Source organism: Antechinus flavipes, chromosome 4 (genome assembly GCF_016432865.1).
Source record: "Antechinus flavipes isolate AdamAnt ecotype Samford, QLD, Australia chromosome 4, AdamAnt_v2, whole genome shotgun sequence".
Taxonomy (NCBI): domain Eukaryota; kingdom Metazoa; phylum Chordata; class Mammalia; order Dasyuromorphia; family Dasyuridae; genus Antechinus; species Antechinus flavipes.
The window spans coordinates 417,215,874-417,234,764 of NC_067401.1; the positions used below are offsets into that span (position 1 = coordinate 417,215,874).

Below are 18,891 nucleotides of genomic sequence, written 5' to 3' on the forward strand. Positions count from 1 at the left end.
AACACTGGACTCTTCCAGGACACTACAAGGTGAGAGCTACACAGAGGAGGGGGCAGCAGATCTGGAGTGTGGCTATCCCTTGCTCATATTTTTATTTCACAGCGACATATGTGATGTCTAATCTAGTCCTAGGATGGGCAAGGGAGTGTGAGAAATGAAAAGCTGACTGAGGCGTTCTCAGGAAGATAACAGGCTCCAGCTGCCAGAGCAGCAATTACCAAGGCTGCACCTGCCTTTTTAGAGAAAAGATTCCTTGCACTGGGGAAAAAAAAAAAAGGAAGTGGCAAGTTACAAGTATTTCCTGTCTCTCAAATTTTGCTCTGAGTACAGATGTACTATAATGCACAGGAGGTGCTCTTGGCTGCCTCTATTCCATGAGCATCCCAGGAACAGGCTACAGAGAGCAGGGACCCAACTGGCAATCTCATCACCTCATGTTTTTTGGGGTTACCATAAGAAGTCCTTTAAGCAGAGGGCCAACAAAGAAGGGGAGCCAAGCTGACCCCAGACAGCACTGCCAAACGCAGGCTAGGAGAGCAGAAACACAGAGCAGGGCCTTTGGTTTGACTTGTTTTCCCCAGCTATCCTGCATTTGCCATGGGCAAAAGTTCATGGCACAGTGGACGTGACTCACAAGATTGTGAACTTCACAGCCAAGCAATGGTCAGTAGAAGTGGCAAGCCAGACACATGCGGGGCACCCTGGGGATCTGACTACTTGCAAAAGTTCACCCCATCATGCATGAGGACAGGTTGGTCTCTGGAGTAACTTCCCCAAGTACATTAGCGCTGGGGTCTGTTAATGGATTACTCTTCAGTATAGAGGAGAAAAAATAATGCAGGTCATGAAGCCTCCAGATGTGCCTTTAGGGTTGAAAAGAGAATGCTGTCGGGAGCTTTTTCAGCATTTGCCCTGGTACTGGCTTGGGGGAAAAGGAGAGGGAGTGAAAGTTACTATAAACAAATGCCTCCAAAATCCTCTTACCTGTGCATCAATTATTTTCTGCTTTGCATCAATAACTGCCTGCATCTCAGCATGATCTTTCTTCAACTCCTCTTCTACAGCCATTAGCCTGAAGTATCACAGGAAGAAAGCATTCAAATAATCAAAGAAGGGAAGAGATAGTGTGTATATATATATGAAATGAGAGACAATAGTACTTATTCAAAATATCCCCTCCCCCCCACTATACACACACTCCTTGATTATTCCCTTTAAAATAAGGAGTACTGCTTGCTCTTTTCTGCAGACACAGCCACAGTGTGTCCTAAAAATAAAGACAACAGAAGGGGCTTCTGGAAGATCATGCCCAATTCAAAAGTGTTTGGGCTGTAGAAAGGCTTATAAAACAAAGAGAGATAGTGGATAGTGCTCAGAGGATCCTCCTCCAAGTGAAAGCTAACTACAAAAGCAGTAGAATTCAGAACTCTTCCAAGGCCTCTTTCTTTTGTTACTTCCAGGGAAGTCATTTTACGATTTGTTTCTTTTCATTTTAAAGAAAGCGTATTAAAAAAAAATAAATTTAAAAGTTAAAAAAAAATTATAAAAACATTTTTTCAACATGAGAAAGACCATTCTGGCTTTTGGGGGGTGCACAAGGCTTCCCACCCGGAAAGATCTCGAGTGAAGGAGTCCAGGGGTAGGTGCTGATGTCTGGAGACACACCCCCTTTAAAGGGGCTTTGAGAAAAGGCCTTTTCCCTTGCCTTGACAGCTGACTCTCTTCCTCAGGCCGCGCCCTGCTTCTGCTGCTGGCCGCTGGCCTCCCTCACCTGCTAATGATGCTCTTCATCTGGCTCTCCTTCTCTTCCTGCTGCCTGCGGAGACGTTCCTCGCTGTCCTCCAGCCTGGCTTTGTACTCCATCAGCAGCTTCTGCATTTGCTGTTCCTGAACCAGGAGCCGCCGCTCATATTCCTCCAGCCTCCGGCTCGACACTTTCAGGCGCTCTTTCAACTTGGCGATTTCCTGCTCATACTGCAGCAGAAGATGAGGAATTGCATTGGAGAGGAGAGATGAAGTGGAGTTACATTTGTTTTGAGAGACCAGAAAGACACATTCAGTTCCTGCAGTTACATTCCCTACTTTGTGGACCCATTAAAGCTGATTCCAGACTTTATGTAGTATTCTTGCCCATCTCCTGATAGCATATTTAAGAGAAGAAAAAAGAGTCTAACATAGCACCCACAGTCATGCTAGGAACTTTGCTTAAGATTTTCATTTACTTATTTTAAAAATATTATCTCAGTTGATTCTCAACAATTCTAGGAAGTAGGTGCTATTATTGGTCCCCATTTTACATTTGGGGAAACTGAGGCAAAAGTGAAAAGACTCAGAGTCACACAGCTTGTAAAAGTTTTTCTGAGTCCATGTCAAGTACTTCATCTCCTGTACCACCAGCTGTCCTCATATCATCTTCTAGCATTCTACCCATCTCTTTCAAATTAAACTGACCAGTTTCTACAAACTGCCTGTAATTTTAGTACCACATTCAAATGAAAGCAAAGATACTATTCAACCTCATAAAAACTTGTTAAATATCCATAAGGGGAAAAAAAGATCTGTACATTAATCACCTACATTATAAGTCTTTGAACTGCCCTTCCCCCCTAACAATAATAAATTAACAGCTAGCATTTAGATAATGCCTTAAAATTTGCAAAGTGCTCTATATTATCTCATTTGACTTTTACAACATATTAGACCTATACCTTCCCACACCTTTCTTCTGTATCCTAATATATGTTTTGTACTTAATTTTCTATATTGCCTTGTTTTCTTTTTTTCTTTGTATCCCTCAAAGATCCCCCACCACATCCTACTTTCCACTAATGCAATACTTGGCAGACAGCAGACACGTAATAAATGTTTGTTGAATTGGTATATTAAATTGAATTGCCTTGTAGAAATTACTACAAGTTAACATAAAATGAATGGAAATGGATAAGAGAATAGCATAAACAAAATATAAGTAAGTTTCAAAGGTAGTAAGATTGAAAGGGCTTCAATAAGCAGATATTAAAGCTGAGCAACTCCCAACATAATGGAATTTCATATGAAAACAGGTGAAAGAGATCTAGGTCCCTAGTCTAACTCTCCTCCGGGAAGATATCTTTTTTATAATATCCCAAGATTAAGTCTATGATGTTGGACCAGACCTTAACCCCTGCTGCTTTGGGATACTCAAGGTCTGGGAGGATGAACACTAGACTCTACCTTCTCTGCATGTTTGACATCATCTTGATTTTGCTCAGTGTCATCTTCGTCTTCTTCATACTGCCCATTATTTAGAACCCAGGCTGCTGTTCTCTCCACTGGAGACATTGTGGCAGAATCTACAGGTGACTGAACCTGCAACAGAAACAATCATGGGGATTTACCAAAGATTATCAACTGACGTGTTTGTCATTTAGCATTTCTTCTTAAAAAAAAAAAATAACTATGATTCAATCAATATCAGTCTACTTTTTTCTCTCAGCTAAACGTATAACTATGATTCTGGTTCTAAATAACATTTTCTTGCTCAAAGGACATCTAGCTGGTCTTAGACCATGTTTCACAATTCACAACCCTAAACATTCTGCCTCCCCTCTTGCTGTTGCCTCATCCTCCCAAACAGCAATAAGCCTCCCTCCCTGAATGAGAGAATTTACTCATCTTGGAAGTTTCCCTGAGATTGAGTTTAACTGAGTAGGAATTAAATGCAAATTTACTTAAAGGGTTATACCTATCAGGCTCTAGGCCATTCCTCATATTCACCTGTGCTAAACATCTTGCCCTACCTCCACTCCAGTTACTTCTACTCCTTTCTACCTTTAGCTCTTCAAACAGAAGATTTTCTTCTTTGTTTCTGAAAAGGACATAACAAACTCATCATTCTACAGCCACCTACAAAAACACTCTTTTCCTCAGCCATCACTCCATTTTTATAGATATAATAGAATAGAATGTATTCTATTACAATAGATACAATAAAATATTACATTCTAACATAATAGAATGTAAATGTCGTGGTGTCAGGAAATGGGTTTACTTTCTCTCTTTGAATCTCCAGTGCCTAGCATATAGCAGGAAGTTAAAGTGTTTTTTCATTAATTAGTTAATTCAAAACCATGAATGGGAAAGAATGCCTATTGGTATAGGAACACAACTGGCTGAACAGTTATTTTTGTTGTATTAAATTCAGATATGTAGTCTGCTTTTTTCCTCCTCAAAAGAAAAGATTTAGCCTTAAAATGTGGTTTATTGGCCTAAGGGTCTTAGAATTTTAGCTACTATAGTGAAAATAACAGATTTTTACAGAAAATATAAAACAAGATTTAAAAAGTTGGCTGCATATTGTTTCCAAATATTCTGTAGCAGATCTGATTTTGTTCTTTTTTGGAGTTAAGCATTAAGTCCTGATATAAGATCTAAGGGCTAGGCTTTTTTTTTTTTTTTTTTTTTAATCATCAAGATGGCTTTCTATTCTGGGGATCAATAGTTCTTCATCTATCAAGTGAGGAGAACTATCTGTTCCACAGTAATGGAGAATATGAGAATTTACATTATCTTCCACACTTAATTCATCCTTAATATTGAGAAGGAAATGACAAACCACTCCAGTGACCTTACCAAGAAAACACCTGGGACAGGATAGGATGGTCCTTGGGGTCACAAAGTCTCAGTCATTATAAGCACTATACTGAGTTATTCTATATAACAAATGATATTTTAAAAAAAGTTTTAAAAATAAAGTAACTATTCAGACCATTGCAATCCAGTAATGAAATTTTCCTCTTTACCTTATTAGGCAAACCTAGTTGAATAGTGGCTCATCACTGAAACTATTGACCGAGCAGGTCCAATGACTATTTTATCAGAAAAATTGGATGAGATGTTACAGGGAACAGAGGAGACAGGTCTAAAGGCCAAGGCCTTTAAAGACTTAGTTGTTAGGCAAGCTGTAGGCTCGAATTATCCAAGAGGAAACTAAAAACCAAGGTTCATTTGTTACTCTCAGTGAATGGTAGAATAGAGTTTTTTGGATTTAAAAAAAAAAAATGGTTCAAACCCCTGGGTTTGCCAGGTCAAACTGAAGAGAATATAATAAAAGACACTGAGAGTTCCCACCTGTTCAAACTGTATTTCTCACTACTTCCTAACACATAAAACAAACTTTAATTCTGTCCCCCACACTCAAAGTGCTCCTTTGGACATCATGTTTTTGTCCATCTTTTGACCTGGCCTGCCCTCACAAAATCACAAAGCTGTTAAGTGACTCTTACCTAATCCGTTTCTCTTCTACACCAAAACTAAAAAGTTGTCCTCTTGTCTTTTCTCTTGAGAAGGAATCCATTACCTCCAAGGAAGTCCATCATACTTCTGCATTGCTCTAGTGGCTGGAGGTTTTTCTTTACATAAGCCTAAATTTGACTCCCTTAAAATTCCCATTCATTTCTCCCTTTTTTGCCTTTTGGGACAAGGAGTCACCACCCTTCTCACCTGTCAAGGCCTAACTCAATTTTTGTTTCCTCCGTGCAGGCTTCCCTGATTATTCTGTCTTATGAAGTCTTTTTTTCTTCTGAACTCTTTAAAGTATTTTGCTAAGTCTATACACACAATTTGGCTTCTAATTAAATACTGCCCTTTCTTTCTCTAATTGTTTCACCAATATAAACTTCCATATTCCAGACAAATTCCTTTGGGACCAGACTTACGTTTTTTATTTTTTTTTGTAGTTTATACAATATGCACATAGTAAATGCTTGTAGATCGGTACTAGGATACTCGCAAGTGATTTTTCCAATAATGTAAAAATGAATAGAAAAACTCTTTTTTAAGTTGAGCAGGTAGCAAAAATTGTTTTTTATTCTAGCTTATAGTCAAAGAAAATGGGGATAATTGATGTTAAAACTTAGAAGACCATATAGGCCTGTCGGGGGAAAAACAACAAGAAAAAGCTTTAGGGCATAAGGACTTGACAATCCTTTCTAAAGCAGTTTGACTGATACTATTAGTCATATCCTGGCCATTATAAGAGTCAAAGAACAAGAGACTTCTCTGTTCTTTGATAATATTTACTAGATGTAAGAAAGACTAGTTGGTTTCAGCTTCTTGACAAGCCTGGAACAGGTCTGGTTTGTACATGCAAGTAAATCTCACTGCCAAAAACTGGAAAGTAAGGGCACTAATTAAAAACCTATAATAATCAGCCAAAAGAATCACTGAATAATTTGAATTTGGGATAATTTCATATGTCCCAAGAGAAAAATTTCATTAGTCTTTGTCAGTCGTGTATGTTTGTCAAGTTTCAACCCTTATATTTAGGTCATGTGTTGAACGTGAACAACAGATAAATTTAAAACAGAATATGCCATTTTATGTGTAAAAATGATGCATGAGATGTCAGGGATAAAATAATGACAAGAATGAAAATGAAATTCTTAAATCGGTCATAGAAAGTAGGGGTCGAAATATTGGAAAACAGTTTCTTAAGAACAAGGCTGCAGTACAAAATGTTAAGGACAAAAATTCTGTCACTGGAATATTCTCACTAGAAATTTTGTTCTCCTCCTACTTACTGAATAGAAAAGACTGAAGCCAGTAAATTCTAGCCAAATAATAGTCACTGTTCAGTGCTGAGAAATAAGTAGAACTTGCTAAAGACAAAGCTGCCAATAATTATAGCCACCCACGGAACAAACCCCACAAAGAAATCCTCCACATATCAGAGAGAAAAGAATTCCCTAACATAATTTGCAATTAAAAATATGTAGAGGAATTTGTTTGGAAAAAATGCTGACTATAGAACTCTTGAGATTCCACAACAGAGCAAAGAATAAGCAAGAAAGAAAAGGATTAAAAACAACAACAAAAAACTCCATTCCCATTCCCATATTCCATGACTTGGGAAACAGGAAATAAATAGGTTGGGTAGAAAAAGGCAGAGTTGACAGATGAGTGGGAATTTCAGCAAGCAAATTGCAGGGGCCATGCTTGGCACTGGTAAATGCTTAATAAATGCTTTGTCATTCATTTTCATTCATTTGTTTATCAACTAATGAGGCTGGCAGGAGTAACTAAAGAACAAAAGGAAAGGAATGTCTTAATGAGTGTTGTAAAATGCCTTGCCAGAGCACCACATCAGTCCTCCCACTTGAAGCACATGTACCGCAGAGGTGACCATGTCTGCTCATATCCTAACCCTAACTGGAATAGCAGTGGGAGCAAGAAACAGGCAAAAAAGAGGACTGTGGGCCATTTGTAGCCCAGCAGAGGATTCTGTGACCAAAAGTTTGTGTGCAAGCTGATTTTTATGGATAAGGGTTAAGTTCTCTGCAGATCCGTCAACACATATTTAACTTATAATGTGGTGAACTCCATGAAGTATTAAAAGAACTAAGTTGAGCTCTGGGCCTGGGAAGACGACTTCCTGTGGTTTAGGAGGACCAGTGGAAATTTTCTCTCCCCATTAGATATAAACAAAATTTTATAGATCCAAACGGTCTTTGGCACTCTCCCTTCTTCCAGATGGTTTTCCCCTGTTAGTGACCTCATGCTGCCCCAAGCATACCACTGGAAGAGCTTTATCTTACTGGGTAGGCTTATTAGGGAGCTTGTCCTCTCCCTGCTCCCTCTCTTCTGTCCCCAAATGTTCCTGAATTTAAGTTCTTTCTCTCTTCTATTAAGTCTGAACTCAAAAAATTTCTAAACAACCCTAACCCCCAATTTTGAACATATCTGCCATTTATAACTGCCTGTATTTGAAAAATTACCATTTATAAACAAATAACAAGGACGTTTGTCATTGTTTATGTGGATTTGAAGAGGATATACATGTTGACATGTGACTTTTTTCCAATATTAACAATTAATTTGCTTTATAAAAAGGATCCTTCAAAGAGATTTTAAAAAATGGGAAATGACCCACATGAAAAAATGTTTATAGCAACTCTCTACGGTGGCAAAGAATCAGAAATTGAGGGGATGCTCAATTGGGGAATGACTAAACAAACTGTGGTATATGAATGTAATGGAATACCATGATTCTGTAAGAAATGGTGAGTAGGTGGATTTCAGAAAGGCCTGGAAAGACTTACATTAACTGATGCTGAGTGAAATGAGCAGAACTTTGCACATAGTGACAGCAACACTGTATGGATGATCAACTTTGACAGCCTTTGCTCTTCTCAGCAATACAATGATCAAAGACTAAAAGACTCATGATGGAAAATGCTATCCACATCCAGAGAAAGAATTATGGAATCCGAATGCAGATTGAAGCATACTAATTTCACTTTTAAAAAATTAATTTTAATAAAAAGTTCTTGACCTTATGAAATGACTGCAACTATCAGTCCTCTTAGCATATTTTAAAATAGCATTAGACAGAAAAAAAATGGTAGAAATCTCTTTAGGAGCTCATCTTTTTTAAAAAGCAACAAGTACCTATATTTTCCAGGCAATAAACTTCTTTCAAATAGTAAAATATGCTCTATTGATTCAACCTGTAAAATGAAATGAACATGAAAGGACTGGGTGTGTTAGCTAACAGTCAAGGGTAGCAGTTCTCTTAATTTTCAGGATTGTTAAGTGTGGGTGTGAATACTGCTTGGGCAAAGCCTATGTAGTGAAATAGCTGGGGTTTGAAAATTCTTAAGAGTCCAACCACATGCATTTCTTTAATTTTCACCCCCTGACTCGTTGCCTTTGCCCCTCTATGCTCAGCCGTTTGTTTTTCTCATCACTTCCAGGAAAAAGCTCCAGGGGCCTCTGGCTCCAGAGGGAGCTCTGAAGGAAGGCAGGGCCCAGCAGAACAAACAGGACTTGTAGATGCTCACTCTACTCCTATAAGCTTGGGGGGAAATTAAGAAAATGTGGCCTGACTTACAGAATTTAAACAACTGAGCTGGCCTGCTGGCTCCTGAGTATGTTCCATCACTCCCTTTGTGCCACACACCTGACTAATTAGCAGTGGAGGACATGACTATTAAAGGAGCAAAGCCCACTTAGTACTTTGGCAAAGGGGACCCTGCAGAGCACTGAGTGAAACTACACTCGGTTTGCCTTTCTAAGCCTCCTTTTCTCTACCCAGATATGATCTGGTTTAATTTCTTTCTCAGATTAAGAGTCAGCAGAAACTTCCATCAAGCAAGCACTTTGGGTTTTTTTTTTTTATTGGATTCCCTAACAACTGGTGTTGTTAGAACCTAGCTAATAGACTCTATGGGTTGTTGCAAAATGTGTATTAAACTGTACTCCTACCGGCTGTGTTTGCTGCCGCTGGATTGCTCTCACTTTGGGGACAGGACTTTCTCTGGAGGAGGAGGACTGCTGCCGGGACCTGCTTCCATTCTGCACAGGTTCAGCCACTAAGGCTGCCGAAGCTACTGACATGCTTCCCGTGCTCCGTAAGGAAGCGCTGTGGGGCAGGGAGTGAGGGGCTTTGGCTCGGGCGCCCAGCCCGATCTGGTCCATTTTGCGGATCTGTGCTTGCCCAGTACTATTTTGCCGTGGAAGGGCAAGAGGTATGTGTCTATCAGGCCCTGTGTGCCGCCTAGAAAAGTCTTCACTCTGGGTACTGCGTTTGGCAAAGTCTTCCAGGCTGCTGTTGCTGGGTCCACTGAGTTTGAAATCTTCACTATTACTTTGGCTTCTGGAGCTGGCAGTGCTTAAGTTCTCCAAACTGGAATCCACAGAGGCCTTTGGCATGGATGGGGTGGGGTTGTTGAGGTGATACACTGGGTTTTGGAAGGACAAGGGTTGGAGGCTGCCTGGCTGGCTCAAGGCAGGATGCAAAGGTCTCCTCACTTGGGGGGCACTCTGTGGGGTACTCTGTGTCTCTCGGAGTTGTTTGATACTAGCCACTTGAGTGATGGAAAGCTGGCTGCCGGTCAACCGCATGGGCACATCCAACATGATGGATGTATGGTCCATTTGAGCAGCATGGGGGTCCTGAAGATCCATAAGTGAAATGCTCCTTCCATTAGGAAGTCCATTTTCCTTTTCATCTTTTTCTGAATAAGTCATGCTTTGGGAGGATGCCTGCTGAACCAACAGTAATGTTTTACCTCTAAAATAGCTATCTGTGTTTTCCTGGGTTGGAGATTTTAACTTGTGCAAATCACTATGGAAAAGAAAGAGATTTTGAGTTACCACCCAGGCAAGAACCCAAGCAATTCATATTAGCCATGACAATTCTCTCTGAAATTTCATGGGACCAATTATTCTCTTTACACAGTTTTCTCTTCAAATTTGAATTTCACAGTGAGTTGATTTTGAAGATAAAATATATTACATTGTTGTAGTTTTTTCTAAAGGAACAGACCCACACCTCTGAATCTTACTGCCATTACTTTGTTGCGTTTCTAAATAATGTTCAAATATGATTTTAATTTCTCCCAAGTCTCTTGATTTTTAACCTATTATTATCTCCTCCCTAATTTATCTCAATAGGACAAAATTTCTCTATAGATCTTCTAGGTCTTGCCAATCTCCCTCCCCTTCTATGTTCCCCCTTCAGCCATGCATACTTAGAATTCAATATATTAGAACTAGAGTTTCATTTGATATAGATCAAATATTCTCTTTTGGAATTTATCTTTTAATTACTACTGTTGGGAAACAGATCAAATATGGGGATAGAGAAGATCATTGAAGGCCTTCCTTTTCACTCAAGGTAACTTTTCAATCACCAACATTAAACATTAAAACTGAAAAACATGAGAACTAGAGAATAGCCAGCTAGTCTAACTACATCATTTTACAGTTGAAACAACCAAGGCCCAGAGAAGTAACTGATATATCCACTATATTGGGAGACTGTCCAAAGTTAAGTAGATCTTTGTTTTCTAGAATTTAACCAAATCTCCTGATATTTCACCTATTTGATATTAGTTTAAATTCTTCGTCTTTCATACCTGTCAGTGGGGTCCTCAAATATCTTCTGCAGCCCTGAGGAGAGACTGCCACTGACATTTGGGCTGGAGTTATGTTCAGTGAAACGTCTCAATTGCTGCTGTATTGGTGTAGGATTAGTGAGAGACTTGGTAATATCAGCAAGAACACGAGGGAGTGGTCCCAATTTTGCCACCGTAGCCTGTAGGAAGGAATTTTCACCCTGATTGGATAATAAGCATCGGAACATCCGCCATGGTTTTTTTTTGGGGGGGGATGATGCACATTGATGGAGGGGTGAAGGTTGGAAGGAAGGGTAGATTTTTGCATGTGGGTGTGGCAGGTTCATAATGCATTGTTATGGAGCAGCGTAACCATGGTGACGAGATGAAGAGGCGAACAAGGTGTGCAGCGGACATTGAGGAAAGAAAGGAAATAGAAAAGAAATTAGGATTAATGCAAAAAAAAAAAAATAAAGACATGCTAAATACAACCACATTGCCATTCCAATTTAAAATGGGCATGCAAAGCAGACTAAGTCTGTGGGGGTGGAGTAGGTCAAGATGGGCTGCAGGAATGAGGCAAACCAAACACCTAATAAAAAGGCATTCAAAAGCTACTGGGTCGGCTAGCTGGAGGGAACTTCCAGGGTTAACAAGTCACATGGGAAAAGAAATGCATGCCGACATACAAGAAGGTACTGCATTCAGGGATCCAAGGGAGTACTGGAGGGGCAGGAGGTTGGCAGGAACATCTCATTTTCTATGTATGCTGACCGCCACATTCTACTGCCAGTTGAATGTGCATCAGTAAAACAAATCTCTTTACAACAACGTCCTATCAACAGCCACCAGGAGAGGCTCCTAGGGATAGCCCAGCTTCTGAGGGCTAAGTCTGGATTCGTGGAGAAGCAGCAAATTTACACCACAGAGATTTTAAACCATCATTCAGACTTAGCTAATATTGTTCCACAAAATATTTCAAACCCTGCTGATGCTTTTTGCAATAAAAAATAATCTTTCAGTACCAATTTTCTTTCTCCTATTTTTTTTTCTTTATTACTAGACTTCTGGATTGTTGTTGAAGGCCTGGTGACTTTAATGGGAAACAAAGATAAGCTCAACTGGCCTCTCTAGCTTTAGTTTATGCTTCAAGCCAGGGTTCCCTGGTCTTTTGCTTCAAAAATTCTTCTGGCAGAGTAATGAGGCCTATGGATTCCTTCTCAGAATAATACTTTTATAAATGCATAAAATAAAGACACATAGGAAATCTCTTATCATGAAATATAGCCACTAAGATATTTAAAAAGCACAAATGCATAGATTCCAAGTGAAGAATCCCTTTTCTAAGCAGTCAATAAACTCCTCCACACTGTTCAAATGAAAAACATACTGCTTCTTTCTCTTCTCACTCACATTTTGCCTAGTGATTTTTTTTGATCAGTAACTAAAATTTCAGATATACTCGGGCAGATGTGAAAGCCACAAGGTAGACCCAGAACAGAGCTGATGCTTGTGGTTTTTGCCAAACACACTAATGCTTAAGAGACCCCAAGAAAATGGTCTTTGTAAATAAGTTTTGCAATATGAGGCATCTTAATTTTGTATCCAAATGTTCAAGTGTTGCTAGAAAATAACTATATACATCTTCATCATGACAAAGTATATTTGTTTTTGGAAATTATTCTAACATACTACCATATATATTTATATCATATCCGTGGTGAACAGATACATCAATAGATAATTATAGCCACAAATCTTAGTGGTAACCAAAGTCCACTGAGTTATTCTCCTCTGGGAAGACTGTTCTTCCTGTCTAATTTCCTAAAGGTAGGATTGGCATGATAGAAATTTAATCAGGAACAGGAGAAAATGTAATTTTCTTTAACCTCCAAGTGGGGTAACAGTCAAAAAAAGAAATTACTTAAAATGATTGCTTCCTATGTGTCTAATTCACACCTGTGGAGAAACAATACACCTGGATTTTCAAATCCCAGGTGGACTCTGTGGCATTAGCAATTATGAAAGCCATTTTTCTGACTGCAAGGAAATGTATTTCTCTATTTTGAATATAATTTCCTCAGTTTTATGACAACATCAGCACTTTTGTTTGAAATAACTATATGGGATCCTGATTCACTCTATCATGTATGACTTGGACTGCAAGTTTAAATATTTGATATCAGATGTTTGCTGAAGCACCCAAACCAGCAAAATTTCACAAATTTCTAGATCCACTATTAGATGAGATACAAGGTTTTTCATTATTTCACCAATATGAGGATACTATTACAAATGTACATACTAACTGCTATGTATTGTTACTCAAAGAGTTTTTTTATTTGCACCTCTATTTCTACTGTCCACATAATGAACACTGTAGTATACATAGTAAGTGCAGTTAGACATTTAGGATGAATCATTCTATTTACAAACCTGCTTATCTCTAGAACCATTGGGCCAAATGTTATCTTTTCAACCAGTGCTGAAATGGGTCACCATCTCATGCCATCCTGTATTCAGGTGCATTAAGATTCCATATCTCCCATCTCCCCTTTTATGCTTCCAGCCTGCTTTACCTTATCAAGTTGGGAAACAACTTCCCATAATAAGGAATGCAAAACAGAAAGCTCTCTGCCCAGATCAATGTAGCCATCAAAGCCAGGGGTATTTGAGATGGTGTCTGGGTTAGAAATTTCCAGAAGAAAGCGCTTCATTCCACTCCACTCATGTTCTAAGAAATCATTCATGAAAGCCATGTATTCCTCTTTGTTACCAAACCTGAAGCAAAGGGGAAAAAAGATATGAATTTTTATATAGAATATACTCGTAAAAAAAGGGAATAAAAATGCACATTCTTGTTTGGAGTTAGGAAGGGTTAGAAATCTTCTTAAAATAACACTTTTATCATTTCGCTTCTCTGCTCAAAAATCTTTCATGGTTTTCTATAGATGATAAGATTATATCCAAAGTCTTTCCTTCTCCATCAAAGTCATTCTTTTTATTGTCACCCACTAACTCAGAAGGTAATTGTGAAAGTCAAATGAGATAGCACATGTAAAATCTGTTTGCAAACCTTAAATCACATATAAATATTACTACTGCTATCACTACTTACTATTACTACTAATACCACCACCACCATCTTCCTATATACTTTTCTTTGCCAGTGTTGTTTTTCTCCTCTGAGATACTTTTTCCACCCTTTCATCCAGCCAACTTTTATTTATCCTTCAAAGTTTATGAGTCCTAAATCCCCCATGAAGCTCACCACAATTAATGCAGCCAACATTAATTTCTCACATTTTAAAATTTTTTTAGCAGTACTTATACCTATATCACACATGTAACATATACATAGTTTCATGAAGGTCTCATGTAAGGTTTCATATCTTTAAGAAGATACATGGTACCTTCTCTCCAGAGAGTTTATGGAATTCTTATAAGCAAGCACTATGTTTGAATGTTTCCACAGTGTTCACCATGACATTGAGGGTTTAAGAGATATTCAATAAATGCTGATACAAAATAATGGTTAAATCAATTATAACAATTCTTATAAATATTTTTTTACAATGAACAATTTTTTTACAATGAACACAAACAGTAAAGAATTGATATTTAGTGAGAATCTTTTAATGGTGCTGTAACTTTGATCAGAATTAGTTCAACTGTCAGTAAAGCTGTTTGTGATATTATTGTGATGTTATGACTGTTTGTGATGTATAGATGAATATAGCAGAGCAGTAGTGGTACCCTTCTGGAAAATTTATACACACACACACACACACACACACACACACACACACACATACACACACACAAAAACACACATACCCATTCACACATCCAAACACACACTCTATCTGATCATGTAATCCTTCCAGGATTTCTCTTTATACTAAGATAGTCTATAATTAAATGTTTGTATAAATTTGTAATTTGCAAATGTTCCCTCCTTTTCTCTCTTTTTTCTTTTTTAACTTTAATACTTGAGAGATGTCATTAGTCACCATCACTTACTTGGCAAAATTTGCAAGGTTCTGAATAACCTTGGCAATGAGTGTCAAAGTCCTAGATGTCCGGTCATCAGGATATTCCTGCATAAGGCTGAAAAGGCTGGGGGACATAATAGCCGGGCACAAGAAACGGAGGAACAGCGAGGCACTGATCAGACGCTCACTGATATCTTGCTTGCCTCTGTTCAGGCACTGTTGCTTCCAAGATGCAAACACTTCTTTCAATTCACGGGGGAAAACGCTAGTGAGAAAAAAGGAAAACCCCAATTAAACATAAATATACACAAAACAGTATATGATACAACATATTCCTTTAGTTGGGAGATTTTAAAAAGCCTACAGTTAATCTTATATGCAAATATTTAAGTCATCTAGGCAAAAAGTGACGTCCATATGCTCACCAGTAAGAGTTGATGATTTTGCAAAAAGCCAGCTCACAGCACATTTTCAGGTTGCTTTGGTGGTCAAACAATTCACTGGATGAACATTTGCTGGGATCTACTTCACAATTCTCATCTGACTCATACAGAGCCTTGATGAACTCCCCTATTAGAGGGAAGAAGATGACAGATAGTGGCAATTATAAGGAATGTGTCCCTGAATAGCATCAAAATCCTATTTAGGTTTTCTGTTGGCAATTGTCTTTTGCCCTAGAATTTACTATGGGGAATTGCTTTTTAAGACCAGATGCCAAGGGTATGAATGACTGTCCATCAAGGGTAATTGCTCTGAAACCATGTCTTAGGTACCAAGATATTCTGTCTCTGACAGAGACTAGATAATGATGCTGCAGATCAGAGGTGTTATTTTTGAAGATCTCAAGCTACTTAATAAACATTAAATTCATTAACCATTATAATGACTCAACATAGTAGACAGTTGGTCAACATTGCTATCACCTTTTAAGAAACACTGAACACAAAATGTGAATGAATTATGACTGCAAGTACTAACTATACAATAGACTTAAACTGGAGTCTAGTTTCTTCTTGATGTCCTTTTTTTCCCCAAGAGACATTTAAAAGTACAGTTAAATCCATCACCTTGGAAGAGTAAGACCTGTGACTATGAATATTCTATATCCTTTGTATTTCATAGTAGATCTCTAAGGAAGGTGCAAGAATAGTCCTTGTTCCCTTCAAATCAGTTTACATTCCTTAAGTACCATTGAGCAGAAACAATTTCACAAGAACTCAATGAAGTGATCAAAATCATTTTCCTGGAATTGTGAAGAACAGTTGTCTTAGGAGGCACATTCCCTATTAACATGATAAGATAGTCTTGACATAATTAGCAATGTGATGAAGAGTCAAATTCATTTTAAAAATGCTATAATGGAGAATGACAAGTGTTAGTTTTGAGATACAAATTTGCTGAGAGCGATATATGTATGTCTGCATAATTTTTAAGATGTTAAATGCCCCAAACTAACATTTATATTGTTAATTATTTATCTACTAACTCACACAAGGATGATCTTATTGTAATGCAAAGAATTCAGTATAGAATGATCTAAGAGAAAGTGGCCCATGTCATAAAATTATAGTCATAATATCTTCTTTTTCTGTAATTCTCCAAGGTTCTCTAAGGCTAGTCAATAACTGATACTAATAATTCACAGTTATTAACATGTACTTTCCATTATTACTGTTGATAGAGAAGCCAAATGAAATTTTAGGGCTAAGAAATGAATGATTTAAAAAAAATATTACCATCTGCATTAAGGTGTTTTAGATTTGTTTGAAGATAAGAGTACAGATCATTCTTCAAAACACATTGATAAAATGTTTGATAATATGGATGTTTTATAATAATAACAGAATTTTCTGGAAATATATTTCACATAGTGTCTAATTAAAAACACTTATAATCTTCAAAGATCTAGTTATAACTCCTATTGTTTATGAGAAATCAAAAGTGAAATGGGGTTCTTTTTAATATGTTGTTCAAATGAAAGTCAGTCCTTTGAAAACTCCAGGACTTTTATTACCTTTAAATTTCAATACTTTATTTTCTAGAATTTTGGGGAATAAACAAAAATATTTTAACATAGAAGTATCTGAAATGAATTGAATTTTACCACCAGAGGTCTATTAAGTAAGGCCAGTATGAGGAAACTCCTTTAAGGACCTGTCTGGTGGAATTTCTTTCTGTGAAGAAAGCTTTCTCCTTTGAAACCCATTTTTCTTATTGAGACTTTTAGTTCCTCTAATCCAAGATACATCAAGAATCATCTTGTGCATAAAGCCTTCTTTGATGCCCTTAACTGATCTCCAGTGGCCTTTCTTTCAAAATGCCTTGTAAAAATTACTTTGCATTTATTTATCTGTGCTACTTTATTTATATTTATTCTATTTATACCTGTGTATTCCTATAAATATTCTATTTATACCTATGTAGCTTCTTGTTTTCTGTCTGATTAAGATGTAGATCCTTCATGGTTTCATTTATTGTATTAGCATCCTCAGTGTCTAGCTCAGTGTCTGGTACATAATATTTGTTTATTGGCTGATTGGATTTTAACCACAAAGGTGAATCTCAACTCCAAGGAAACAGTATGAATAAGTCAAGGCGACAGAGTTTGCAGTGCTTTAATCAAAACAGATTAAGACAGTTGTGTGCCATACAATAGACTAACAAATTTTAAGTTGAATCCTATCCACATTCTGAGGACATTTTAATCAATACCATTTAGGCACTGAATGCCAAGTGCAGAGAGTTAAAGGTAAAACCCTAGTTCCTGGGAGGAACCTGTCAATGTTCTTGTCCATTACATTTTCTAATTAACTGAGGGTTAGCTCAAGATCTTTTGGGGTCAATGTCTACTTGTTATATATTATTAATATTAAACTTTATTGGTATGCTTCCTTGGCTAAGCAAATGCTTTATGATAACAATATTTAATTTTCGTTAGATGATTAAGGTTCCTCTGGTACTTTAAAGTCATTATCTAAAACACAGATTATCATAGGTCAGTATTGTCAACTGAATTGACACTGACTTTAGAAACACAGTCTGGGAATTGCTTTAAAAATATACATGATTTTTGTTTTTCTTCCCAGGTTATTTTTACCTTCTTTCTAAATCCATTTTTCCTTGTACAATAAGATAACTATGTAAATATGTATACATATATCATATTTAACATATTCTTTAACATATTTAACATGTATGAGACTGCCTGCCTTCTAGGGGAGGGAGTGGAGGGAAGGAGGGGAAAAGCTGGAACAGAAGGTTTTGCAAGGGTCATTGTTGAAAAATCACCCATGCATATGTTCTGTCAATAAAAAGCTATTGGAAAAAAAATACACATGATTGGAGCAGCTAGGTGGTGCAGTGGATAGAGCACCAGTTCTGAAGTCAGGAGGAACTGAGTTCAAATTTGACCTCAGACACTTAACACTTCCTAGCTGTGTGATCTTGGGCAAGTCACTTAAGCCCATTTGCCTCAGGGGGGGAAAAAAAAACACAAAAATTTTACTTGTCATTTTCCTCCTTAAAAAAATTAAAAAACAAAACAAAATAACAAAAATATTTCAGTTGATTACAGAAGCTATTCCAGTTGCAGTTTAAAAGCGGAAAGGTTCTTCAGAGTTCACAGACCCAAAGCATAACTGAAGAACAACCTAATTGAGGTATCCAGTGAGAGGAATTTTAGTTAACTGAATTTTATCACACAAAGCACAATGAGGAATTGCAAAATAAACAATACAATCTACCCCCAGAAAAAGTACCAGTGGAGAAAATTACTCCATTGAGAGTAACCATTTTTTTCCACATTGGCCATTTGTCTTATATTTTAAATAAAGTAACAGATCGATTTGATTACTCAAATCCCTTGTCCTAAGTCTTTGTTAAACAATGTTTTATGTACCAGTAAATAATATAATATTCACCATCTATTTAAATTGCTCTTTCTTATTCAAAATATGGAAATACATTTTTATTGCATTCAAATGAAATTTATTTAGCTCACCATATTGTATGAAGGCGAT

General features: G+C 37.4%; 1 protein-coding gene across 4 annotated transcripts in view; it reads right to left on the minus strand.

Annotated features, from left to right (window-relative positions):
- RASAL2 (RAS protein activator like 2) overlaps positions 1-18,891 on the minus strand; it is a 328,025-nt gene that overhangs the window by 10,872 nt on the left and 298,262 nt on the right. For 3 of the 4 annotated variants that reach the window (XM_051998885.1, XM_051998888.1, XM_051998887.1), the window contains exons 10-17: positions 15,298-15,442; positions 14,901-15,137; positions 13,457-13,658; positions 10,899-11,098; positions 9,244-10,105; positions 3,214-3,348; positions 1,772-1,974; positions 985-1,072 (exon numbers count right to left, since the gene is read on the minus strand). In XM_051998885.1, the coding sequence (XP_051854845.1) occupies positions 985-1,072; positions 1,772-1,974; positions 3,214-3,348; positions 9,244-10,105; positions 10,899-11,098; positions 13,457-13,658; positions 14,901-15,137; positions 15,298-15,442 (2,072 nt within the window). The remainder of the gene's footprint in view (positions 1-984; positions 1,073-1,771; positions 1,975-3,213; positions 3,349-9,243; positions 10,106-10,898; positions 11,099-13,456; positions 13,659-14,900; positions 15,138-15,297; positions 15,443-18,891) is intronic. The other variant, XM_051998886.1, reaches the window with a different exon arrangement.